This window comes from Bos indicus, chromosome 8 (genome assembly GCF_029378745.1).
Source record: "Bos indicus isolate NIAB-ARS_2022 breed Sahiwal x Tharparkar chromosome 8, NIAB-ARS_B.indTharparkar_mat_pri_1.0, whole genome shotgun sequence".
Lineage (NCBI taxonomy): Eukaryota > Metazoa > Chordata > Mammalia > Artiodactyla > Bovidae > Bos > Bos indicus.
Genome location: NC_091767.1, coordinates 479552 through 499890, shown reverse-complemented (window position 1 = coordinate 499890; position 20339 = coordinate 479552). Strand labels below are relative to the sequence as shown.

The 20339-nt window shown below is 41.9% G+C and overlaps 1 protein-coding gene across 1 annotated transcript in view; it reads left to right on the top strand.

The window, feature by feature from the left end:
• The first annotated feature begins 1305 nt into the window (after positions 1-1305).
• The window catches only part of DDX60 (DExD/H-box helicase 60), a 60072-nt gene continuing 41038 nt past the window's right edge, over positions 1306-20339 (top strand). The window contains 8 exon segments of the mRNA XM_070794332.1: positions 1306-1678; positions 3114-3285; positions 11875-12037; positions 12738-12891; positions 14527-14676; positions 17359-17418; positions 17420-17479; positions 18388-18498. Of these exon segments, the coding sequence (XP_070650433.1) occupies positions 1571-1678; positions 3114-3285; positions 11875-12037; positions 12738-12891; positions 14527-14676; positions 17359-17418; positions 17420-17479; positions 18388-18498 (978 nt within the window). The 5' untranslated portion in view covers positions 1306-1570.

Here is a 20339-nt window from a genome sequence, read left to right as displayed (position 1 = left end):
AACTAAAAACCACTACACCCTCACCCTATAGGAATGTAACTTTATTTGGGTGGCGTCTGTTTTAAGAATAATCACCCCTGGAGAAATAAGTGTCCTGGTTGACTGACCGTTGTCACAAGGAGAGGGTCATAAATTGTCAGCAGGCCCCCCCCCCCCCCACCGGCCAGAAGATGATGTAACACCCCTAAGACCTCTGTATACATTTGTGTGAAGCACCTGACTTTAATAAAGTCAGGACTGCTGTCCCCACGTGACTTTTGTATAACATCTTAGTGTATAAAAACAGACTCTGGAAAATAAAGAATTGGGATCAGTTTCTCGAAATACTGGTCTCCCCATGTCGCTCTCTCTCTCACTCTGGTTGAGTCTCCATCTGGAGCGCGGAACCCGCCATGCTTACTAATTATGCCTGGTCTTCTAAGATCCAACCGGGGAGGCCTCAGTGTCTCCTCTCCTTCGGGAGAATGGAAGGACGCCTGCGCGGCCTACGTAAGTGGTGCAAGCTTCTTGTCTTGAAATTTTATTGGTCTCCCGTGTAAACCAAGCTACTCAGCTTCTTTTCTCTACTGAATTTTCCTACTGAGCTATCCTCATCCTATTACTCTTTATATCTTTGATAAAATATTTAAATAAATAGGTCGCCAACGCCGTCCCCGCTTCGAATACCCTGGATCAGCCGGGGCAGGACCCCAGCACATACCGAAACACTTCCCATCTCAACAAGTGAGCCAAAGGAGAAGCCAGAGTGAAATCAGTTGTCCTTCAGTGAAAGGCTCTCAGTTGAGGAGCTTGAAGGGTGGATCAGGTCACAGAGAAAACTTTGGGCAGACCTGCGGGCCAGACAGGTGTTGGATCTTGTTGCCATTTACTGCTGTTACCCTTCTAAGTTTTTTTAATCTCATTTATGAAATGATAAAAATAATAGTGCATATCTAATGGCATTGTTATGAAGGTTACTGTGGGAACAAATGCAAAGAGGTCAGCATATTTTGGACACACAGTGGCTTTGGCTAATGCTACCTCTTATTATAACACAAAGTCCATATTTCTGCTGCTGATAAATGCATTATCACTTTCTGACCATATTAGTTTACAATATTGTGATAAAGTACAACAGCTTAGTGGTTTGAAACAGCACCCATGCATTTCCTTACAGTTCTGCAGGTCAGTCCCATGAGGCTAAAGTCAAGGTGCAAGAGTGCTGGTCCCCGGAGCCTCTCCAGGAGAATCCGTTTCCTTGCTTCGCCAGCTTGTAGAGACAGCAGACTCCTTAAACTGTGGCCTGCCCTCCTCCTGACGGCCAGCAGTATGGGCCCCCCAGGCTGCTGGTCTCAGTGGGCCTCAGCCTGCAGTGGCTTGGAGCAGGGTTTTGGGTCCCCACCAGAGCCTGTAGTCGGTCAGTGCGGGGAGAGTGCTGAGTCCGAGCCATTACACCACCAGGGACCAGGGACCAGGTTTGTCCTGTCGGCTGTGTAGAGATGAATTTCCTCATAGAGATGAAACTAGTAAAGTGTCTGTTAGGAGGAAAAAGAGTACCCATGTAGACACATGGGTGGGCTCAGAGACCGTCATGCCCTCATGGTGGTTTGGACAAGACCTGTCCTTCTTCTACCTGATTGAATGCTACCTCATAAATCTAATTAGTTAAGGAGGACAGTTTGCCATTGTTTTATTCAAGGTAACATGCAACAGTGGGGTTCTTTTCTGTGATTTGAGAACTGAAACCTACAGTGACATTGTTTTGTAAGTAGTCTATTTTTGCTTTTTTCAAAGAGAAATAGACCAATGAAAATTTAGAAAATTTAGAGGGGATAGCAGAAAAAGTTGTTACCCATAATCCCAGTATTCAGAATGACTGAGAGTTGAGGACTTTTTGTTTTTGTTTTTTTTTTGGCTTTTGCATTTTATCTATTATGACAATCTCTGCATTTTAATTGAGGATATAGAACATTCATATTTATTTATTTATTATTATCCATTTTTGTTGGAGTATAGTTGCTTTACAAAATTGTTAGGTTTTGCTGTGCAGCAAAGTGAATCAGCTACACATATACATATATGCCCTATTTTTTGGGTTTCCTTCCCATTTAGGTGACCACAGAGCACTGAGTAGAGTTCTCTGAACTGTACACTATGTTCTCAATAGTCATCTATTTTATACATGGTATCAAGAGTGTATAAATGTCAGTTCCAATCTCCCAACTCCTCCCACTCCCTCTTCCCCTCTTCCGTCCATACATTTGTTCTCTATGTCTGTGTCTCAATTTCTGCTTTGCAAATAAGATCATCTCTATCATTTTTCTAGATTTCATGTGTAATCAATATAATTTGATATTTGTTTCTCTCTTTCTGACCCCCTGGAGCTTTCCTGTGAGGACATACGGGACCCTGGGGGAGGGTGGCCAAGCTGGTCTCCAGTCTAGCCTCCCAACTCCAAGTAAATCCATCTCTGTCTTCAAAACTCAGCAGTTTGAGCCCAGAGGAAGGCCAAACTCACTGGCGTTGCTCTGTTCTTATTTGTTCTGCAGTAAATACCTCTGAGGGAAGATACTTGGCTAGTGAAATTTTAGCACTTTTAAGTTCATATGTGTATAATACCACCTCCTTCTCATTCTACCCCTAAAGGTTTTGGTGCATGCCTGTCCAGTTGTTTTGTGATCGACATTATTTTAAGTGTTTGAACATTGCTGACTGCTTGCAAGCAGTGCACAAGCTGTGGTCTTTTGATAAAAACCAGTGCTACTTCTGGATAACCTGAGACCATCCCTACAGAGTGATCCACCCTATCTTTCCTTGTGGATGATTTGTAGCCACCATTTGGTTTTAGTATTTTTCTTTCTTTCTTTCTTTTTTTGAAGTGTGATTGGAGAGGAAAAGAATTAGAGTGGGAAGGGAAAGTGTGGTAAATTCTGAGTTAAAGGAGACACGTGTATTCAAACCCAAATTGGGGTTTGTGGATGTATTTGCAAAATGACAGTCAAAGGTCTATTTCCTGACTGTGAATCAGAACATGACTGTGTTGGAACCCCCTTTAAAGGCTTCCATGGTATATGTTAACCAGTGAAGCTAGAGAACGAAATGATGATTTCACAGTTATCTATCCATCCTCCCAGGATGCTGAGCATGCACATTTCAACTTCCGGGAACTTCGTGCCCCGAGAACGGCATTAATCCTCCATCTTCAGCATAATACCAACATTTATGTTCAAACAACCTTTTCTGGGTGCTTGTCACAAGAGTGGATCACTTTCCTGGAAGGCAGTTGTCCATATTTTCTGATTGTTGGTCAATGAAGGTCAATGCTGTACTCTTCTCTGGCCAGTCATCTGATATCTTTCTATTTTATGTGTACTTTATGCAGAGCAAGTACAAAAACCAGATGTTTTTCCATAAGGTAATTTCCACCTGAAAGACAAACTTTTAGAATTTCACAGTTTTCTATATTACATGACTTGGTTTTATTTTAACCTGTTTTATGGAAATTATCATAGGTTTAACAGAGAGGTATAGAAATGATAATAATAAAATAAAAATGCTGTCTTCTACTGGGAAGTTATTGTTATAATAGTAGTGCTTGGCACTTTCTGTGGATCACTTTGTTTAACCTTCACAGTGACGCTGTGAGGGAGGTGTTAATGTCATCTGTGTTTTGCAGATCATGAAATAGATACTTGAATAAATAATCTGCCCATTGTGTGTGTGTGTGTGTATGTGTGTGTGTGTGTGAGAGAGAGTTGCTCAGTCGTGTCTGATTCTGTGACCCCATGGACTGTGGCCCGCCAGGCTCCTCTGTCCATGGGATTCTCCAGGCAAGAATACTGGAGTGAGTTGCCATTTCCTTCTCCAGAGGGATCTTCCCAACCCAGGGACTGCACTGGGTCTCCTGCACTGCAGGCAGATTCTTTACTGTTTGAGCCACTAGGGAAGCCCCATCTGCCCATTGTCAACCCCAGATGAGTAATAGAGCCTGGATTTGAAAAGAGGCAGCCTGACCCCAGTGCTTAAGTGTGGCGTGTCATTCTGCCTCCACTTAGGAAGGCCAGACACACATCCATGTACTAGTGAAAGGGTGGTGACTACAGCAGCTCTTAATGAGACAACAACGGAGAAATTTGGTGAAGGAAAATAAATTAAATACAACTTTTCAAAAAAATTGGTCCAGTGGTTAAGAATCTGCCTTGTAATGCAGGGAATGTGGATTTGATCCCAGGTCAGGAAACTAGGATCCCACATGCTGCAGAGCAACTAAATCCAATGCTACAACTAGAGAGTCTGTGTGCCGAAACGAAGGATCCCATGTGCCACAACTAATACCTGATGTAGCCAAATAAATGCATGCTACTTTAAAAAGAAAATTAAAAAAAAATATTGGCCATGTTGTGTGGCATGTGGGACCTTAGTTCCCAGACTAAGGTTCAAACCCATGCCCCCTGCATTGGAAGTGCAGAGACCTTAGCAATAAATGGACTGCTAGGGAAGTCCCTGACATAAAATTATTTCCTAACAGAAAATCATTAACAGAATTTTCAAATTATTTAGAATTTTAATCCTGTGATCTTATTATTTTGCTGTATTGGTAAAATTGGTAATGACTGTAATATACTTTTGAGAGTTCAAAAAATGCTCACCAATTTTAGAAATCTGGTTTCTGTCTAATTTTCACTACTTATAGTGAATTTAGAATATGAAGATAATTCTACATATCATCAAAATGATTTTTGAGTCAATTAATATTTCTTACTTTTTTTGAGTTTAGGGTCATACCCCTCTGGACATTGGAGACACCCATCATAAGATAGTTTACTATTCTTCCATTAGAGCTTCAGTCATTAAACTATTTCTAACTCTAGTTGCCTGCAGTGAGCAGGAACAGCCTTGGGTTCTTTTTTTAATTAAAACAATTTTATAGTGATAAGGATTCGTATAATCAGTATATCTCATTTTATTCTGTTAGTGCAATTTCTGAATCTGAGTTTAAAGAGTCCTAACAAAATTTCCTTACTAAACTTTCCATAAGAACAGTATTTTTTAAAGGAGGATTTATTTTTGGTAAAATAATTTATGTGAACACTCATCTTACAGAGGTTATTTCATTGATCACTTTGAGGACTATGTGGAATGCACATAAAGTGATATGTTAATGGCTGTGGCTGGATGCTTATTACCTGGGTGGGGATTATGTTGTTCTCTCTGCTTATGTTTGAATTTTTTCTAATATAATATATTGCATTAAATGGGCAAATAGTTTCTTCTTGAGATGTTGAAGATGTTCTAAAATTAGATTGTGACAGTGATTGTACACAGTTTTGTAAATTTACCAAAAGCCATGAGTTGTAGCCTTAGAGTGAGTGGATTTTCTATCATGTTAATTATACCATCATAATGTTGTTATGGACAGAGAGACCTGGCATGCTGCGATTCATGGGGTCGCAAAGAGTCGGACACGACTGAGCGACTGAAAAGAAAGAAGAAAGAAGAATGTTGTTAAAAAACGAAATGGGTCTAGACAAAGATTAATTTGGTGAAAACAAACTAGTGCTGTTTGGCAGGCTTTAAAAACATTGTTAATACTCCATAATTACATTTGGGCCTTAGGAAGCATCACTGAGAATAAAGCTAGTGGAGGTGATGGAATTCCAGTTGAGCTATTTAAAATCCTAAAAGATGATGCTGTTAAGTACTGCAGTCAATATGTCACCAAATTTGGAAAACTCAGCAGTGGCCACAGGACTGGAAAAGGTCAGTTTTCATTCCAATCCCAAAGAAAGGCAATGCCAAAGAATGTTCAAATTACCGCCCAATTGCACTCACCTTACACGCTAACAAAGTAATGCTCAAAATTCTCCAAGCCAGGCTTCAACAGTATGTGAAACGTGAAATTCCAGATGTTCAAGCTGGATTTAGAAAAGGCAGAGGAACCAGAGATCAAATTGCCAATATCTGCTGGATCATCAAAACAGTTCCAGAAAATCATCTGGTTTTGCTTTACTGACTATGCCAAAGCCTTTGACTGTGTGGATCACAATAAACTGTGGAAAATTGTGAAAGAGATGGGAATACCAGACCACCTTACCTGCCTCCTGAGAAATCTGTATGCAGGTCAGGAAGCAATAGTTAGAACTGGACATGGAACAACAGACTGGTTCCAAATCAGGAAAAGAATATGTCAAGGCTGTATATCGTCACCCTGATAATTTAATTTATATGCAGAGTACGTCATACAAAAATGCTGGGCTGGATGAAGCACAAGCTGGAATCAGGATTGCCAGGAGAAATATAAATAACTTCAGATACACAGATGACACCAACCTTATGGCAGAAAGTGAAGAACTAAAGACCTTCTTGATGAAAGTGAAAGAGGAGAGTGAAAAAGGTGCCTAAAACTCAACATTCAGAAAACGGAGATCATGACATCCACTCCTTTCACTTCATGGCAAATAGATGGGGAAACAATGGAGATAGTGAGAGGCTTTATTTTCTTGGGCTCCAAAATCACTGCAGCCGTGAAATTAAAAGATGCTTGCTCCTTGGAAGAAAGGCTATGATCAACTTAGACAGCATATTAAAAACAGAGACATTACTTTGCTGACAAAGGTCCATCTAGTCAAAGCTATGGTTTTTCCAGTAGTCATGTATGGATATGAGAGTTGGACTATAAAGAAAGCTGAGCACCTAAGAATTGATGCTTTTGAACTGTGGTGTTGGAGAAGACTCTTGAGAGTCCCTCGGACTGCAAGGAGATCCAACCGGTCCATCCTAAAGGAAATCAGTCCTGAATATTCATTGGAAGGACTGATGCTGAAGCTGAAATTCCAATTCTCTGGTCACCTGATGTGAAGAGCTGACTCATTGGAAAAGACCCTGATGCTGGGAAAGATTGATGGCAGGAGAAGAACAGGATGACAGAGGATTAGATGGTTGGATGGCATCACCAACTTGGTGGACAGGAGTTTGAGCAAGCTCCAGAAGTTGGTGATGGACAGGGAAGCCTCGTGTGCTGTAGTCCATGGGATTGCAAAGAGTCAGACACAACTGAGTGAGTGAACTGAATTACACTAGTGTATTTTTTTTTTACTTAGAAATATATTGTAACAATATTATCTTCAATATGTGATTTTCTATAATTGGAGAGTAATGGAATGTTTTATTTATGTGGTTTGCCTTCCTTTCGCAGAATGAAAAGAACATTGAGAATGCTTGTAAGGCACTGATGGAGGAACTGGAGGAATGCCAAGCTTTAGCTTTAGGACGTCTTTTTGGAAATTTAAAATGGAAAACTATGATGGAAGAAGTACTGAAGCTTTAAAAAAGGCTTCTTATTTGAATGAATTGTTTAATTATTAAGAAATATGCAATAATAGTAGAGTTTCCGTATACATCTCACTCAGCTTTCCCTAAAGTCAACATCTAATATAATGAAGGCACATTTGTCAAACTGGGAAATTAATATCACTATAATGGTAAAGAATGCACCTGCCAGTGCAGGAGACACAAGAGACATGGGTTCTATCCCTGGGTGGACAAGATTCCCTGGAGGAGGAACTGACAACCCACTCCAGGATTCCTGCCTGGGAAATTGCATGGACAGAGCAGCCTGGTGGGCTACAGTCCATGGGGTTGCAAAGAGTTGGACATGACTGAGCACACACACACACACACACAAAATAATATTAACTAACAGACAAATATATTAATAATAGACTTTAATAGACCACTTTTGCTGATTGTCAAAAAATTCTAAAATTTTATTTATTTAAAAATTTATTTTTATGGATGTGTGATAGCTCTCTAATGCTGAATATTTAATTGTTTGAAAACTGGCTTTAACAAATAACTTGAATGTCTTGGAGCATAAATCTTTGTACACATTTTGTATAGCTCACTAACCTACATACCTGGAACTTGAATAGTCAATCCAAAAGTATCAACATGCTTATGGTAATCATTCAGTTCAGTTCAGTTCAGCCGCTCAGTCGTGTCCGACTCTTTGTGACCCTATGAATTGCAGCACACCAGGCCTCTCTGTACATCAACAACTCCGGGAGTCCACCCAAACCCATGTCCATCGAGTTGATGATGCCCTCCAGCCATCTCATCCTCTGTCGTCCCCTTCTCCTCCTGCCCCCAATCCCTCCCAGCATCATGGTCTTTTCCAATGAGTCAACTCTTCACATGAGGTGGCCAAAGTATTGGAGTTTCAGATTTAGCATCAGACCTTCCAATGAACACCCAGGACTGATTTCCTTTAGGATGGACTGGTTGGACCTCCTTGAAGTCCAAGGGACTCTCAAGAGTCTTCTCCAACACCACAGTTCAAAAGCATCATATTGCTAAATGTCTTTGCAGTAACTCTGTACCTATTTGTCCTCCTTGGCAAAATGGAAGAGTTATCCTGTGATCCACAGACTTACCCTGTGATTTCCAGTGCTGCTGCTGCTGCTAAGTCGCTTCAGTCGTGTCCGACTCTGTGCAACCCCGTAGACGGCAGCCCACCAGGCTCCCCTGTCCCTGGGATTCTCCAGGCAAGAACACTGGAGTGGGTTGCCATTTCCTTCTCCAGATTTCCAGTGCTATTAACCTTAAAATATACTTTGCTAATTTGAAAGTAAAAATATGCTATCTCATCATCTTTATTACTAAAGAGGTTGGACACTTTTATCAATATTTGTCTTTCTTTTGTAAATTATCTACTCATCTCTTATTAAAGGCTTACATACTTTCTTATTGAGAAAGGAGCTTCAGTCAGACATGACTGAAGCTCACTTACTTCAGTCATGTCTGACTCTTTTCAACCCCGTGGACTGTAGCCTGCCAGGCTCCTCTGTCCATGGGATTTCCCAGGCAAGAGTACTGAAGTGATTTGCCGTGCCAAGTATTATTACCCCTTTTATTGAGGAACAATGAAGTCTCAGAGAGGGCCCAAGAGCAAAGATAGAACACATTCATAAGCGAATTAAAACCCATTCCTCGTTGCTTATATGTGGAATCTAAAATACAACACGATGAACTTACCCAGAAAACAGAAACAGACTCACCAACATAGAGAACAGGCTTCTGGGTGCCATGGGGGAGAGTGGGAGGGATGGGGTGGAAGTTTAGGATTAGTAGATATGAACTCAAAATGGATTAAAGATCTAAACATAAGACCAGAAACTATAAAACTCCTAGAGGAGAACATAGGCAAAACACTCTCCGACATAAATCACAGCAGGATCCTCTATGACCCACCTCCCAGAATATTGGAAATAAAAGCAAAAATAAACAAATGGGACCTAATTAAAATTAAAAGCTTCTGCACAACAAAGGAAACTATAAGCAAAGTGAAAAGACAGCCTTCAGAATGGGAGAAAATAATAGGAAATGAAGCAACTGACAAACAACTAATCTCAAAAATATACAAGCAACTCCTGCAGCTCAATTCCAGAGAAATAAATGACCCAATCAAAAAATGGGCCAAAGAACTAAATAGACATTTCTCCAAAGAAGACATACAGATGGCTAACAAACACATGAAAAGATGCTCAACATCACTCATTATCAGAGAAATGCAAATTAAAACCACAATGAGGTACCATTTCACGCCAGTCAGAATGGCTGTGATCCAAAAGTCTACAAGCAATAAATGCTGGAGAGTGTGTGGAGAAAAGGGAAGCCTTTTACACTGTTGGTGGGAATGCAAACTAATACAGCCACTATGGAGAACAGTGTGGAGATTCCTTAAAAAACTGGAAATAGAACTGCCTTATGACCCAGCAATCCCACTGCTGGGCATACACACGGAGGAAACCAGAATTGAAAGAGACACGTGTACCCCAATGTTCATTGCAGCACTGTTTATAATAGCCAGGACATGGAAGCAACCTAGATGTCCATCAGCTGATGAATGGATAAGAAAGCTGTGGTACATATACACAATGGAATATTACTCAGCCATTAAAAAGAATACAGTTGAATCAGTGCTAATGAAGTGGATGAAACTGGACCCTATTATACAGAATGAAGTAAGCCAGAAAGAAAAACACCAATACAGTATACTAACGCATATATGTGGAATTTAGAAAAATGGTAATGATAACCCTGTATGTGAGACAGCAAAAGAGACATAGATGTATAGAACAGTCTTTTGGACTCTGTGGGAGAGGGAGAGGGTGGGATGATTTGGGAGAGTGGCATTGAAACATGTATAATATCATATAAGAAATGAATCGCCAGTCCAGGTTTGATGCAGGATACAGGAAGCTTGGGGCTGGTGCACTGGGATGACCCAGAGGGATGGTACGGGGTGGGGGGTGGGAGGGGGGTTCAGGGTGGGAACACGTGGCACCCGTGGCGGATGCATGTTGATGTATGGCAAAACCAATACAATATTGTAAAGTAATTAGCCTCCAATTAAAATAAATAAATTTAAATTAAAAAAAAGTAGATACGAACTAGTATATGTAGGGTGGATAAACAGCAAGGTCCTGCTGTTGAGCACAGGGAACTATAGTCAGTATCCAGTGATAAACCATAATGGAAAAGAATGTATTTGTAGCTGAGTCACTGCTCTACAGGAGAAATTAGCACAACATTATAAATCAACTACACTTCAATAAAAAATTAAAATCGATTCCCAGAGTTGACAGCTATTTAGAGAATCGTGGGCATGGAAGGGGACCCACAGGGCAGCTGGACTCCCAAGAAGAGCCTGTCATCTGTCTCTGAGGTGTGAAGAGAAAACATTTCTCTTTGGGCAAAACTCCGGCCGCGTTTGCCTGGCATGCTGAGTTTCTATGTGCTACTTTACAACTGCCACAGTAGACAGGAGAAATGAAAAGGAGAGGTAGAAAGAAGCAGATGAGGGAGAGACACAGCTGGGTAGAGACATGCAAGTTGGTGGCAGATGACATGACCAGGGGCCAGTACGCCACCAACTGACTGTTCTTCCGAGTGAATCTCGGTGATCTGTTTTGATCGTCTCCACACGCGAATCCAAGAAGCACATGGTCACTCCCCGACATTCTATACTAACTTCCATCCTACCTGCAAAGTCAGTCTTTCCTGAGGACCTTGCCACAGCAAAAAGCACAAGGCTTGGTCTCTGGCATCGCTCTAATTAAGAGGCTGTGTCAGGATTTGCAGATGGTGGCTGTGAAAGAGAGCAGGATTAGCAGTGGCTTACCCCCTGGGGCAGCAGGGGCTGCAAGGAGAATCCATGTTAAAGCTCTTTTGTAGCCTTTATAGCATTGGTAAGTGTTTGGTAATGTTTGTAAATAAAGTGTAGGTTGATTGGAAGAAAGAGGGGATCAAAACAGCCCTAAATGTGAAGTATGAAAAAGCCAGCTGTGGGGAGGAAGAGAGAGTATGTCTGTGACCTAAAAACAGGAGAGGAATTAGCCAAGTCTGGGTCCAGTGGGGTTACAGATCCGTTGAATTAAAGGCTTTAATGTTTACACCACATATTTATGTCTGGTCACTGTTAGGATTCAATACATCTTGCCAAGTTTTAGCCAGATTGTTAAAGTTATCTCAGTATTTTTCTTTGAATATAGTAGAGAAGGCATGGAAATACTAGTTGGAGAAAGATTTGTGTTCCTCTGAACTTAGACCAATTTGGGCTTTAATGACCTTATTTTTGTCATGAACTACAAGATTTTTCTTTTTCTCCAACACTTACATGGCTACCTCTCAATTATCCATGGAGGGTGATGGAGTGTATATAGCTGCATTTTAATTTTATTGAGTTTTCTGTATTCCAAAACCTCCATTAATTCTGAGTAAATAGTGAGTTTAATTGGGACAGGTTGACTGGCCAAGTGACTAATCTTGGATAATCAAACATTTGTTATTTTTGATAGCCTTTTAAAACAGTTTTGTTGTATATTCTTTACCAAGGTGAAACCACGGAAGACTTAAGTATAGCTGTGCAGATGGTGAAAAGGATCTGCTCTGTGATGGAAAAATACCCAGAGCTTCGGCAGGAGGCAGACCGGCAACTCATAGCCAGGTGCCTGCGGTGTTCAGGGTTCAAGGAGCTGGGGAGTTCTTTGCATCCAGTGCATGATGTTTTCAGAAGAGCTCCATTTTAATAGAGCAGCTGTTAGGTGTACAGAAAGTGTCTTGTACAGTCACCTCCTGGCAGACTTTTTCTATTGAAAATACTAGCTTCAAGTTCTTAATCATTATTAGTAATCCAGATGCCCCAACCTGAAAAGTGAAAGTGAAAGTGAAGTCGCTCAGTCGTGTCCGACTCTTTGCGACTCCATGGACTGTAGCCTACCAGGCTTCTCCATCCATGGGATTTTCCAAGCAAGAGTACTAGAGTGGGGTGCCATTTCCTTCTCCAAGTAACCTAGAACTGGAACATTTTACAAATGCTTCTCTGGACAAGCAAATTGAATATTAGATAGTCTCTGCAGACCCTTAAAACTAGTCCTGTGTTTAATTCTAGGAGAACACTAAAAGCTATATTGTGATTGTTCAGTTGTCTTTGTATCAGATTGTAGCTCAAGTACTGTGATGGGTATTTGAAAATCTTGATGTCTGCTATTTACTCTTAGTTAAGATAATGATTTAGATGGTAGAAGATTTTTTCAATAAGTACTTCAAAATTTCAAAGATGGTAAAATGCTTTTCTGATAAAAATTAGTTTTCAGTCATTTTATTTTAAAAATAAAATAAATAATTTTGATCACTTAAATGATGTTAAAGTTTAAAATCACTTTCAAGTTGGGCTTTTAAACTAATACAGGTCACAGGAAAGGGCATAAAGGAGAAGAAAAAGGACAAATACTCACAGTGGGCCTTGGGCCAGCCCGGTTTTAGCTGCAGTTCATGGGCCACCATCTGGTGCATGAAGAGAGGAAAGATCCAGACCCCAGAGTTCAGGACTTTGTTCCTGACAACTGGCAGGTAATGCCTGAGTTTTCTATTGTATAATTAAATCTGATCTCAGAAGCTACTCATGATTGTAGTTCTTCATATCATGTTTGGCATGAAATTCTTAATATTGAATCATGTCATTTAAAACTGCTACAGGAAATGTCAAATGTGAACTTTTTCCCACTTAAAGAAAGTGAATTTTCCATATCATCCACTTTTGTAAGTGGACCATCTTCTTGGAGGTGTTCTGGTGGATTCACATGTGTGTCTTTGAAGTTCCGACTGTATCATATGGAGCAGCCTCCAAGGTTCCCCTGAGTCAGTAGGGTTCCTGTGTAAATACAGAAAAGTGTACAGAGATTCAGGGAGGTTAAACAGTATAGACAGTCATTTAGGTATTTACAGCCGATATCTGGGACCATAGTAACTGCTTTTCTATAAATATGTGTAAGAATAATATTGATGGATATAAAATTAAGAATAAAAGGACGCGTTTCTGCATTGGTCCAACCTTATGAATTAAACATGCTTACCTACAAGAGAGCCATTTCAGAGGTTCACTCTCACAGGCTGTCTCACCAGCATCCGACTTTGTCCTCCTTGTGTTGGTGCTGGCGGTGCTGGTCGCCCACAGGCTCTCTGCTGCTGCTCGGAGCGGGGCCCAGGTCCTTCCTGCCTGAGGGCAGGCCTGGGGCTGCCGAGGGCTTCCAGGAATCCTACACACACCACACTGCTGATGCTGCCTTCACTCTGAGGTGCAGCCCAGAGTGGACTTGGATTCAGATAGCGAGTAGGGTGGGCTTTGGAGGACTATTGTGTCTTCTGCCCATCACATGGTCTCTCTATCCTTTGATGAGTCATCATTTTGATGAACGAAAGCGCAGGCTGAAGGATGAGAATCTGTTTTAATGAAGGACCCACAGGCCCTCTAAAGTAGGGCCATTCTTCTTTTTACAAAGGAGAAGATAAGTAGTAAAATGCTAATTATTGATTTTTTTTTTCTATTCAGCTACTTTTTCACCCTCACAAAAATACATATTCTTAGGTCTTCATTTCTCTAAGCCAAGGTGCACTTAATGACAAGTCATCAGACTTGTTCTGACTCAGTCTCCATTTTTCACACAAAGCCCACCTTTGTATGCTCAAAAGCACTGTGGTCCTCTCTGCTGGGAGAGGCAGTGAGCTCCTCACAAGTTCTCTAGGATCTCTTGGCGTGTTTTCAGCTCCCAACCACTGCTTTGCGGCACAGTGTTACTGGCCCAAGCTCGCTCTGCTTGCGGCAAGTCAGTAAGTCGGGAGGCAAGTTGTTGGGATAAGAATTTTAATCAGAAAGCCAGCAGACCCAGAAGATGGCAGACTAGTGTCTCGGAAAACCATCTCCCTCAGTTCCAGTTCAGACTCCTTTTACACACAAGAGGTGGAGGGGGGGTGGGCCATGACCAATTGCCAAGAAGGACCACGCAGGTGGCTGGTTGACAGTTGCTCTTAATGGTCGCTTGCTTGGGGGAGGGGCCCAGTGTGGCACCGACCCCCAAGGGAAACAAGCTGCTAGAGCCCACACCTGCCCTGGTGCCATTAGAAGGGAATTATGAGGGGGGTGTCTTCACGTACTGGTTTTGCTGTTGCTGCACCTGGTGCTGACGTGACAGTGCTCTGAATCTGCAGCAAGAGCTCCTGGACATCGTGGACAAGAACAAGTCTGCAGTTATCTCAGCCCCAAAGTCCTCTGGGAAGACCTAAGCCTCCTACTACTGCATGGAGAGGGTGCTGCATGAGGGCAATGAGGGGGTGGTCGTGTATGCGGCCCCCACCAAGGTACATCCCAGGGCTGGGGGTTGTTCCCAGGTGACAAGGGGGTGCTCGTGGATGTGGCCCCCACTAAGGTAACAATAAAGTAAGTTTTCTCATTTACTCCTGAACCTCCTTTTTTGAAATAAGCCCATGGTCATCTGGTAGATTACCCACTTTATTTTTTTTCCAGTTTATTTTTTCAATTTTTATTGAGGTAAAATTGACATGTAACATATTAATTTTGGGTATACACCATAAAGGTCAGTAGTGGTGTATATTGTGACGTGATCACTACAATAATTCTAGTTACCATGAATCACCTCATACAGTTATACCTTTTCCCCCTTGTGATGAGAACTTTGGACTACACTCTTGGCAGCTTTCAGGTACACAATGTTGTTCAGGTATACAGTGTTATTAGGAATAGTCACTATTACATCCAGGACTGACTTACAACTGGAATTTTGTACCTTTTGACCCCTTCCCACTTTCCCCTGCCCCCCTCCCACCCACCATCTGCACCAACCACCAGTCTGTTCTGTTGCGTGAGTGTTACTTTATCTTCTGTGCTTTCTCCTTCCAGTTTGAGAGCCTAAAGTAACACTCTCCTTGGAGGGTTGTGAGGGAGAGTGGACTTGCAGCCTTTTTGTTCAGCTTTTTGCTGTAACTGAGCGAGGCACCTCCATTTTGCTGGGCAGTGTGGAGTCACTAAGGACCCCACATCACCTCTGCCCTCCATGGGGCGTATCTAGTCTGCTCTTGGGCGTCAGTTCCTGGCCTGTTCCTCACGCCCAGTGGTTTTGCCATATTTGTTTTATGGCTAGAACCACCTAAAGTCAAACTTAACAACAAAATCTTTGTTATTTAGATGAAAGTTTGATTTCCAGGAAGTATAAGTTTGCATATCCTCATTTACAACCCCTTGTTTTTAATGTGATTACTCTTAAGAAAGGCAGAGTTAGTTGACATAACTTTGATTCTACAGATTAAAATGAGATCTCACTCCATTTTATTGATGTTTATAGGAAAATGTAGTGTTGAATGACTTAGGGTCAGACTCAGAACCAGATTGATCAACATGTTAAATGAAATTAGCACTTTAGTTTTTACTGTAGCTTTCCATTTTTCACACTTGTGAAAGCAGTAAGTGTTCATAGTAAGAAATTAATAAAAAATACATCAAGAAAAATTAAGCTTGCCAGAAGTGGAATTGGTAATTCAACACAGTACATATTCCTTTTCTAAAAGTTTTAGAAAACAAAAGTGTAGAAGCCAAATTACTCTTCTAAAAGTTTAAATCTATTTTTATTCCCTCTGGAAGTGTATGGAAGTATATATTCTACTATTTTTTAACAACATTCCTATGATTTTAAAATTTTATTTCCATGCTGATAAAAAATTTCCATCTCATATTAAATCTGAATTTCTGTGATTACTGACCAGAGAGTCTTCCCATATGATTTCTGGGCATTGATGTTTCTTTATTCATGAGCTACTTGTTCATGAAATCTGCCCATTTTCTTTTTCTTTTAGTGAAGGGGAATTCCCTTTTTATGATTGGCCAGAACTGTATGTAATAAGTATATTTCTTTTTCTCTCCAAATTATAATCAATATACCTGTGTCATTTTGTCTTTTTACTATCTTGCAACTGTATTAATGGTATTTTGTTAATATTTGTGTAGTCAGATTTATCAGTATTTCCATTTAGCTTTGCCATGTGTGTGCTCAAATATATGAAAATATGTGAAATTGTTCACTTTCTAGTATCTTTATGCTTATGTTTTAAAGTTTACATTTTAATCTAGGTGAAACTTTCTAGGGGCATAAAGTATGAAGTAGAGAGATATGTGTGGGTTTGCACATACTCAGATTCCACTGGCCGCCACCTGCCTGGTCTGGGGTGAGGATCCCTCACAGATGGAGGTCTGGAGGCCACCCCCAAATACAAGGACCACATGTCCACCCCACAGCCCACCTCGGCCATTCTCCTAAATAGACTCACGGCTTCTCTCCAAGCCTTGATTGCCCAGGGAGCAGCTGTTTGTTTCTCGTGTGTGGCAACACTTTGTGTTTCTGTCTCTGATGAAGCCATTTTTCCCATTTTACTTTAGGTTGCGGCTATGACCAAGGTTCAGGCGTAGTCACACAGCTGGTAGACAGCCTGTGGGTCGGTGTATGAGGGCAACGGGAGGAGAAAGAGGTTATGAAGCCCCTGCCCCTGCCCCCAGCAGCACGTGTTTTCAGACAGAGCCTGTTGTTCTCTGAGGTTTTACCGGTGCTCTGTCACATGATTCAGTTCAGTCTCTCAGTCATGTCTGACTCTTTACAACCTCATGGACCACAGCACGTCAGGCTTCCCTGTCCATCACGTGTTCCTGGAGCTTGCTCAAACTCATGTCCATTCAGTCAGTGATATTCAACCATTTGATCCTGTGTCATCCCCTTCTCCTGTCTTCAATCTTTCCCAGCATCGGGGTCTTTTCCAATGAGTCAGTTCTTCTCATCAGGTGGCCAAAGTGTTGAAGTTCCAGCTTCAGCATCAGTTCTTCCAATGAACATTGGGACTGATTTCCTTTAGGATGGACTGGTTTGATCTCTTTGCAGTCCAAGGGACTCTCAAGAGTCTTCTCCAACATCATAATTCAAAAACATCAATTCTTCAAATCTGTCACATGATAAACGAATCTCTTTCTTTATCAATCAGGCCCTTCTCAATTAAGCGGCAGCAACCGTTGAGAATCGTTTTAACAAAAATCTGCCAAATAAAGGAAAGTCTGTGTGGTGTTTTCACCTGGGACTATTATCATGATGTCCTGAACTCTCAGGTAGGACACACGCTAACTAATGCCTTGGTTACTGACGTACATGATAGCACTCAGAAGTCTGTCTTAGTAGAAGTGCGGTACCTCCCCAAGGTTTTGTACAAGTAATTTTCTTGAATTTACAAAAGGCATCATCTGGTTTATAAGTGGATTGAAAATGATCTGAAAAACACCATAGTATAAAAAGTAAAAGCTCCGATTTCCATTCAGAATAACTGTTTCTTGATCTTTCTTGTTGAGAAGGATGCTCGTCATGGTTTCAAATGTTATATTTATGGATGCACTTCTGGTGTTAAATAAATCAAACAGTTTTCCTCCTTACTGAACTCACAGAAAATTGTTAAAGCTAAACAAACATCCTGTCCCAACTTCCATAATTGTTTATTTATTTTTTTAAGATTTTTTTTGATGTGGACCATTTTTAAAGTCTTTATTGAATGTGTTGCAATATTGCTTCTGTTTTGTTTTGTTTTTTTGGCTGTGAGGCATATGGGATCTTAGATCCCTCACCAGGGATCAAACTTACACCGCCTGCATTGGAAGGTGAAGTCTTAACCACTAGACCACCAGAGAAGTTACCCCATCATTGTTATTTTTTAACATTTAACATTTTTCAACCTAAACTGAACCTCAGGATCGGATTTTGAAGAAATAAATCTGTGACATTTAACTCCTTCTATTGTTATTACCTTGATGGCTCATAAATAAGAATTTAAACTTCAAATCTCATATTTTACCATTTAGACCTACAAAAATTGCAGTTTCATAGTATTCAGAAAAATACATTGCAGCTGTAGTGAAATGTTCTCGGAAACAGTATCATATTTGAGCTATTAGCAGCTCCATTTAGGAGTTTTAACTCTCTCTTTTATATTCTTAGAAGCACATCTGTATGTGGCAAGCGCTCAAAGTGTTCTTGTTTGCGCGTGCTCATCACAGTGCCTGCCTGCTTTGAAATTCTGCTGCTGGCTCCGTACCACCAGCTGTGGGTGAAAAGGATCAGATACATCAGATTTGATGAGGTAGGCTTGGGGTCGTTTCTGTGGGTTGGTTTCCTGGTTGCGTCAGCGCTACACTGAAGAAGTTTGCTGCTTCAGGGCTTTGTCGTCTGTGTGGAGTTTCTGTTGGGTGGCGGGGGACACTGGCCTCTCTGTGAACCACACCAGTCTGTCTTCAGGCTCCGTTTTCCTGTTCTGGCTTAGGACTGGGTATCTGTGTCTGTGGGCCTCTGGAAGGCACAGGAGCTGTCTGTGGTGATCACGGTTTCAGGGAAGCAGAACTAACCACCAGGACATAGGTGTTCCTGGGCAGAGATTCCAAAATCCAATATTTGATCCCTAAAGCAAAGAATTGGGCCTCTAGCAAGGATGTCAGTTACATGAGTTATCTTTTCACTTGTGATGCCAGCAGGAAACCAACGACATACCCAAAACAGAACAGTGCAAGAAGAGCATTTTCCAAAGGTGTGTGTATAGTAGGGAGGGGGCACTGTGAGGTTAGTGCAGGAATGCCAGGCAAGGAGCCCACCACTTTCCCTAAGGGGACGAGGCAAAGATGTGGTCCTTGAGGCCCACAGGGAGGTTCTGTGTGTGCTGGCCACTTGGGGAGGGCAGCTGCCTTAGTGAGGGTGGCGGGGGGTAGGGGTGGGCGGGCAGGAGGGCACAGCTGGCTCAGGGCAACCTGCCAGGAAGACAGCTGGTGGCACTAAGATCTCATCCTCATTCCCCTCAGGTCTCTTGCCCAGGCTCTCATTTGGCCAAATCCGATGGACCTAGAGAACCCCAGAACCCTTTTGAAGTAGCCTCAGTTTCCCAAGGCAGAGAGAGCAGGATGGAAAATAGACATTTATAGGGCAAATGAAGGGTGCTGAGAACGTTTTTATAGCAAAGTAAGAGTATTTATTCAGAGAGGCTTACAGCATTATAGAAGAATTCTGCTCTAAGGGGCTTTCGGCTTAAAGGGGAAATGATAATAAGCCTGTATTTCACTTAACTTTTCTTGTGTGAACTAGAAGCCACCAAGAAGGCTGTACTTTTGATTTGTTTGAAGCTGACTTCTTGTGTTTATTTCTGCTCAATCTGTATACATTGCATCTTGAAGGCCTTGAATATTCACATTTGCAAAACATCCAACAGCTTTGTCTTTGCACTCCAGTGCCTTGAACTGTTGGAGAAGGCAACGGCAACCCACTCCAGTACTCTTGCCTGGAAAATCCCATGGACGGAGGAGCCTGGAAGGCTGCAGTCCATGTGGTCGCTGAGGGTCGGACACAACTGAGTGACTTCACTTTCACTTTTCACTTTCATGCATTGGAGAAGGAAATGGCAACCCACTCCAGTGTTCTTGCCTGGAGAATCCCAGGGACAGGGGAGCCTGGTGCGTTGCCGTCTATGGGGTCACATAGAGTCGGACACGACTGAAGTGACTTAGAGCAACTTAGCAGTAGCAGCCTTGAACTGTACTCTCATTTCCAAGCTCTGAAATAAAGTGACATGGGGTACCTCAGCTTCCATAGTTTATGTAAGGGTAAAGCTGGAGGTCTTTGGAGACTGATGGCTCTTCTGGCAGAGTCAGGGAAGAGTGCCATGTGTACTTGTAAGGCCACCATTCAGCTGAGTGGTGTGTTATCTGACTGTGTGTGGTCAGTCCCTCAGTCGTGTCTGACTCTTTGCCACTCCATGGACTATAGCCTGCCAGGCTCCTCTGTCCATGGGATTTCTCAGGCAAGAGTAGTGGAGTGGGTTGCCATGCCCTCCTCCAGGGGGTTTTCCCAACCAGGGATCAAACCCGTGTCTCTTGTGCCTCCTGTACTGGCAGGTGGATTCTTCACCATTGTGCTACCTGGGAAGTCAATAATAAATAG